Raw genomic sequence first — 6000 nt, 5'->3', positions numbered from 1 at the left:
CAATGTGTAACGCAAGAACAAGATTAATAATTATTGTGAGACATCATTAAGCAACAGACAACTCACTCTAAAATTAAATCATCTTCATTTTGCCAAATTGCCTATATTTAATTGAATTATGCCCACCAAGCCAGTCAGACATATGTGGCAAACAGAATCATCCAGGCGTTTACAAGGATATAATGTCCAGCTTCATTGAAGACTCTGATAGAAGGATTTGAGTTACTTTTAAAGCATCATTCAGTCATCTCAATGGACAACATTATCACCCACAAGAAACAAAAGAAAGCGCGTTATTGGTGCTTGCCACAAAATGTTTCAACATCATTATAGAAACGCACCGAAATAGTACACATCTTTGATAGTCACTGAGTCTAACCAATAACTCAACATTCAAATCACAAACGACCCAGTGCAATGAACAATAAATATATGTTGTGCTCCAGAATGTGATTCACATTGAACACAGAATACACTGCATTCTACAGCACAGCTGCAGGCTGCATTTCATCACAAGGACAAGAAGATCATGGATAATCAAGATAACCATGACATACTGGCATATTGGTGCAGCAACCATTTTGGCCCATTCGCAAGGAAAAGGTATAATATATTTGTCAGCTCAGTTTCACCACAGCAGCAAAACGCAGAATTATAGCAACAGTAGATCTAGGAACTAGGATGCAGAATGAGCACATCAGCATGAAGCGTTTGCCTGATTGCGCAACATCTGAACCCTCCAATTCTAACTTTCAATCTTAATAAGCAATAAATCAAAGGCATTCAAATCTAACAGCTATTAACTCAAAGAATATCAAGGAAAACATCGAACAAAAGTGTCATCCAAAATTCAATCTAGCGTTCTTATTTGTACAGCCAGACACTGAGGAGGGACAGAAAGCAGAAAGTAACAATGAACTGCTCCCGTCTGATTGTAGCCTGTAGTCTGTTGCCTGGACCAAGAAGCTCTGCTAGGCCATCGACTTCAAGCGCCTGGGGTTGGATAGAGCTGCCCAGTAGGGTTGGATAGAGCTGCCCAATACCAGGGTTGCAGCCAAACACCACCGACTCTGTAACACCCATTGTTCCCGCAAATACAAAGATATAGATACATGAACCAACAGTAGTTCTCATCACATTCCAGTTTTGATATCCCACATACAAGTCATCATTCATTAGTACCAAGCTCATACATGAAGAAAGAAATGGACCTGGCAATACAATAACTCAAGAGGGCATCAACAAAAGCAGGATACACACCATACAACGCATGCCAAAATACTTCAATCATTTAATTATAATTAGTTCAACAGGCACATAGCACCCATCAAAACTTTAACAGGTAGTTTACTAGCACATCATTCCTTGTCTGAACAAAAAGCTAAAGCACATAAATTGAGCCTTCTATCGAAGGATCATTTTCTTCTTTGATGCAGGTGAAGTTCTCGATGACAGCAGCAAGGCAATGTCTTCAGCGGTACTGCAAGTGCAATAACACAGATATCAGATAAGAATGTTAACCAACATCGAATGGACAGCTAACTTGACAGCTTCAAATGCATATATGCGGATGAAAATAATTTCAAATGTATACACATGCAAGAATCATAGTAGAACCGACTTCAACAAGGATCACAAGGTCTATGTAGAATTCACTATAGTTGGATAGGTCCACATTTAGTGGCCCAAACGATTAGTAACAATAATGAGTCTACAGCAGAAGCAGGGATACCTTGATGAAGCCAATGTCCTTGGCATTGCTGCGGAAGCACTGCCTGCAGCACATGAGCCCATACTTCCTGATCAGTCCATGAGGATTTGCGCAGACCCGGCTGCAAAATACAAACATGTCCAGAGTTACCATAGCTATTCACTGCATGATAAATAGTCCGCAGCCACAAGACACAGTATGGTAAACAAAATTGTCCATTTACACAATTTGGAACATAACACAATCCTAGCAAAAACAGCAGACGTCCCTGGTGGCATAATGCTAGCACATCAGAGCAACCATAATCAATAATATATTCATGTGAACCCAACATAACTTTATTAATACAACAAGAAGTTATGGCATAATTAAACAAATAGCTAATCAGGCTATAAAACGGCTAGACAAAAGAGGTTGGTATCAACTTGGGTAGGTCCACCAAAACACAGATCGAAGCATCACCTGCACTAGTTGATACTATAATGACTACATGGAACTGAGACTCAAAAATCCCTCAAAAAACAGTTTTTTAACAAGGATAGATGAACTAGAGTTTTATATGACAGTTGCAATCTTATCTCAGTTGGAAAGTACGGTAATCCTAGAAATTTGCATCATCATCATTCTAATAGCTACGAAGGCTACACCAGCTGCCCAAGAAGCAACCAGAACGCCGAGACAAAGGAACAGATCAACGCAGACCATTTGTAAACACCAGACGCATCAAGAACATCCGGTCCTAACACCGGAACCATCACATAGCATCAAAACCTCTACAGATCCATGGACTCGGCTTCTCATACAATACACAACCGGGCGATCCACATCTCGAGAGCCTCAGGAACCGATATCCCAGCGAAGAGACGAACCGCGTAGCGGGGGAGAAGAGAGCGGCCAGTGGGGTTCCTTACCAGACGCGGGAGCCGGGCCCGTAGTTCTTGGGGTGCGAGTTCCACACGTTGGAGTGGCCCATCTCCGCCTGCTCCTTCCTCCTCCTCTTCCTTCCTACTCGGCGGCGGCGGCGGCGCGGGAGGACGAGAGAGATGGGGAGGCGTAGAAGTGGCGGCGCGAGATGGGGAGGAGGCTATATAGTGGGGTGGGAGGCGAGGAACCCTAGCTCTTGACCAGTTTGTTGGGCTGGGCCTAGCTGGTTGTGAACGTCGGCCTAACTGGGCTATGGAAAAGTGGTCTCCTTCCTTTCTCTCGGCCCGCTAGCGCGTAACACACAAAAACCTAGTCTCTGACCCCGGCGTTGGGTTGGGCCTGTTGTACACGGAACGTGGGCCTCATTGAACTATGGAGGAGTGTGGTCTCCCGCTTGGCCCGGTTAAATTGCTGCTGGGCTGAGCCAGGTGATGATGGGCTGGAGAAAGGAAATGAAAACTGATATGAGCCGGACCGTCATTCTAGCACGGTTAGATTGAAACGGGCTAGGGCCGGGGATAGTGGGTCCTGGGCTGGGTACCCCTGGCATGCTCTCAAGCAACCGAGTGGAAACTCTCAGTACACACTACGCTGGTTGGCCGGGCTCTCCTGGCTCCAGCTCCGGCCACGGTAGCAGGATGTCAGTGGAGCTGGAGTCCTCTTGGTCTTGGGAGGGGAGGGAGAGGAGAGAGAAAAGAGACTTCAATGAACAGTAGAGGGTCAGAGGGAGCTGGAGCTACGTGGAGCGATACCAAACTGGCCTTGCATGTGGGCCTGTGATTGCTGTCTCGTTTCTATTTATCTTTATTATTTTTTGGGATCAAGAAATTATCCTGCCAAGAAATGAGACCATGCATATGCGACTAGTAACCAATGAAATAATAAAATAAAACAAAGAATCACGCCTGACTTAAAATCTCTTTCCAGTGTTGACTTGCACGGGTTAACGGTTTGACGCAACCCATCTGGCAGCATGGAGAACACTATGCAACATCTGAACGTGAGAAGCCAATTCTGAATTGCGACTGCCAGATACCCTTTCTCCCTTTTCAGAAAGCAAGTTCCGTCTGATTATTGCCTGGCAAGATATAAGCCGGTGCACCCCATGATTGCGACGAAATCGACGGTTCAAGCCAACAGGCCAACAGCGAGGAGAGAATCGAATCCTTGTGTGCATGAATTATCGTTCTGATGAATCCGTTAGTGGATTTTTTTCAGTGCAATTAGAACTGACACAGCTGAAGGAATCTAGGAGTGAACACTGAAGTGGCATTGGTCTCATTTTCTTTTCTTTCTTACCTTTTCCTTTTGGTGGGAAATCATGGATGCCCACTTTTAAAATCAACTTGTGGCTGCTTAGTTTGGATGGTCAACTAAAGCCACATATTCCTTTGTCTTGTTAGGCGCCCGAAGAAGCGGTCGACAAGTGTACCTATCTCTGGATGCACTACCTTTGTCACATTGTTAAAATGCTGAAAGTTTGTGTGAAAGGACACTGGGAAAAGCCCCAAGTGTTCAGCTGTGACCGAAACACAGGTAGGAGTAGTGTGGCATCTGGTTGCCGTCGTCGATCAACTTTGTTCTGCCCACTAGGACCACTACTGCAAGGCACAAAGAACTTATCCCTTTGCTTTCACTCTAGGTATAGACCCCAACCAACAACTTGAGAAGAGAGTTGTAATGATGGCTGATGAGTAGTTCACCCACAATTACGAAAAGGAATTGGCCGCCGGTTTCTTACCATGCATGCATATTGCTGGACTTATGATGGCAAAATTAAAATGGGCATGATGTCTCAGATTTTAATTTTGTTGTGCTAGCTTCTAACTTCACATATGTTTCATAAAGCACCGGCGGCCTACACCATTAATTTTTAAAAGATGCAGTCAGACGATTGGTTTATCAGTTATAAGTAATTTTATGTATTCATACATATATAGTTATTTTTTGCAGCACTGATTCTTCAAAAAGAAAAATGCTCACCCTGGTTCTTGTGCATTTTGAGTTGGTAGATGGAAGATCCCAAGGCCAAGTTGGCCACTCTCTGAGAATGACAAACTGGGAGAGAAATTCGTTGCATCTGCAAAAGGTTGGTTGGCATCAAGCAGCAATCAGTCCAAGTGGTGGGCATAAATGCTGACATGGATGTTGTCCCCTGATTGAGATGCCTGTATTGCCATGCAATTCTCTCTCTCTCTCTCTCTCTCTCTCTCTCTCTCTCTCTCTCTCTCTCTCTCTCTCTCTCTCTCTCTCTCTCTCTCTATTCTTTTGCATGCTTTGTTCTCTTTGGTGATGGCGATCGGCTGATCGCTAGAGATTTGCCAATTGCCTAACCTTTGTCTGCCCAATGTCCAATCAGGCTGCTGGGATTTCTGGAAGTATCTCTTCTGTCACTCTCTCTTGCATGCTGTTTGTCTTGGAGTGCTCTTGCGTGGAGATGGCGATGCGCCAAGTGTGCGAACCGTGGCGTGACATGTGTGTGTCTATAGTGGAAGCGTCGATCTTGCTCAAATTATAGCTTCCATCAAATTGTTGTAGTAGGGAATGGCCAAATAATTGGTTGCTCCCTGCTAGTATTGTGAGGACCTGCACCCTGCACGTATGAGCAACAGTCCAGTGTGGTGGTCCAATTCAATCATGCATGCTCAAAGTAATTAATGATTTCTCGCATTATAATCTGATACGGGAAGCTTATGAATCCTGGATTATTTGCTACTGGTGTAAATATCAAGTCTAATTAAGTTGCTAACTGTCCATATTTTCACTCATAGATGATTAATGCTGACACTGAAAGCGGAATACTTACACTACAAAGGATTGTTCTGTTCAGATTTGGTTTCTCCAACAAGAAATTGGGAAATGGCCAAACAATTGGTCGGGCTAGATACATCAATGGTTGCATCAAACAAAACCCTTTGCTACAAAAAGACGATTCCAATAAACAGACCCATGCGAACTGTTCACTCATGGAATTGTCGCTTGCTTTGGGTCTTAGGAAGCGTTGATGTCAGGTCGGTGTCGACGCAATGTTGGTTTTGAGACGAGGTGGGATGCACTGATCATATGAACCAAGGAATTATTCGTATTCTTTACATAATAAGTGCGCTTCATCTGTAGCGAGGTTGTCGACATTTTCGCCAATAATAAAAAGTTTTGATTCCTAGCTATCAATTTTTTGGTGATTTGGGAGGTGTCCATCAAGGATCACGACAGCCCTTATTAAGTTATAAATCGAGATATAGAATATTATTCTAGAATGACTCAATAAGTTGGTTAACTACTTACCGTTGGTAATATTTCTGTCATACGACATTTGTGGTACATAGTAGCACATTAGTTGGACTAGACGCAAGCTAATATAGAAT

General features: G+C 43.7%; 1 protein-coding gene across 1 annotated transcript; it reads right to left on the bottom strand.

The window, feature by feature from the left end:
- Nucleotides 1-1271: 1271 nt before the first annotated feature.
- Nucleotides 1272-2784, bottom strand: LOC117833959 (small ribosomal subunit protein uS14). The gene is made up of 3 exons (XM_072295668.1): nt 2623-2784; nt 1733-1832; nt 1272-1480 (listed from the first exon to the last, which is right to left on the bottom strand). Exons 1-3 carry the CDS (start codon nt 2682-2684, stop codon nt 1472-1474), a joined length of 171 nt encoding a protein of 56 aa, XP_072151769.1. The 5' UTR covers nt 2685-2784; the 3' UTR covers nt 1272-1471.
- Between the last annotated feature and the right edge of the window lie 3216 nt (nt 2785-6000).

Source organism: Setaria viridis, chromosome 8 (assembly GCF_005286985.2).
Source record: "Setaria viridis chromosome 8, Setaria_viridis_v4.0, whole genome shotgun sequence".
NCBI lineage: Eukaryota > Viridiplantae > Streptophyta > Magnoliopsida > Poales > Poaceae > Setaria > Setaria viridis.
Note: the sequence above shows the minus strand (reverse complement) of the source record. Positions and strands in the feature narration are given on the sequence as shown.

Bases quoted from the DNA above. Each gene is read 5' to 3' on its own strand.
- LOC117833959 (XM_072295668.1), bottom strand. From the start codon at position 2,684: ATGGGCCACTCCAACGTGTGGAACTCGCACCCCAAGAACTACGGGCCC. The intron at 1,833-2,622 runs GTAAGGAACCCC...TGTATTTTGCAG, and splicing joins GGGCCCGGCTCCCGCGTCTG to CCGGGTCTGCGCAAATCCTC.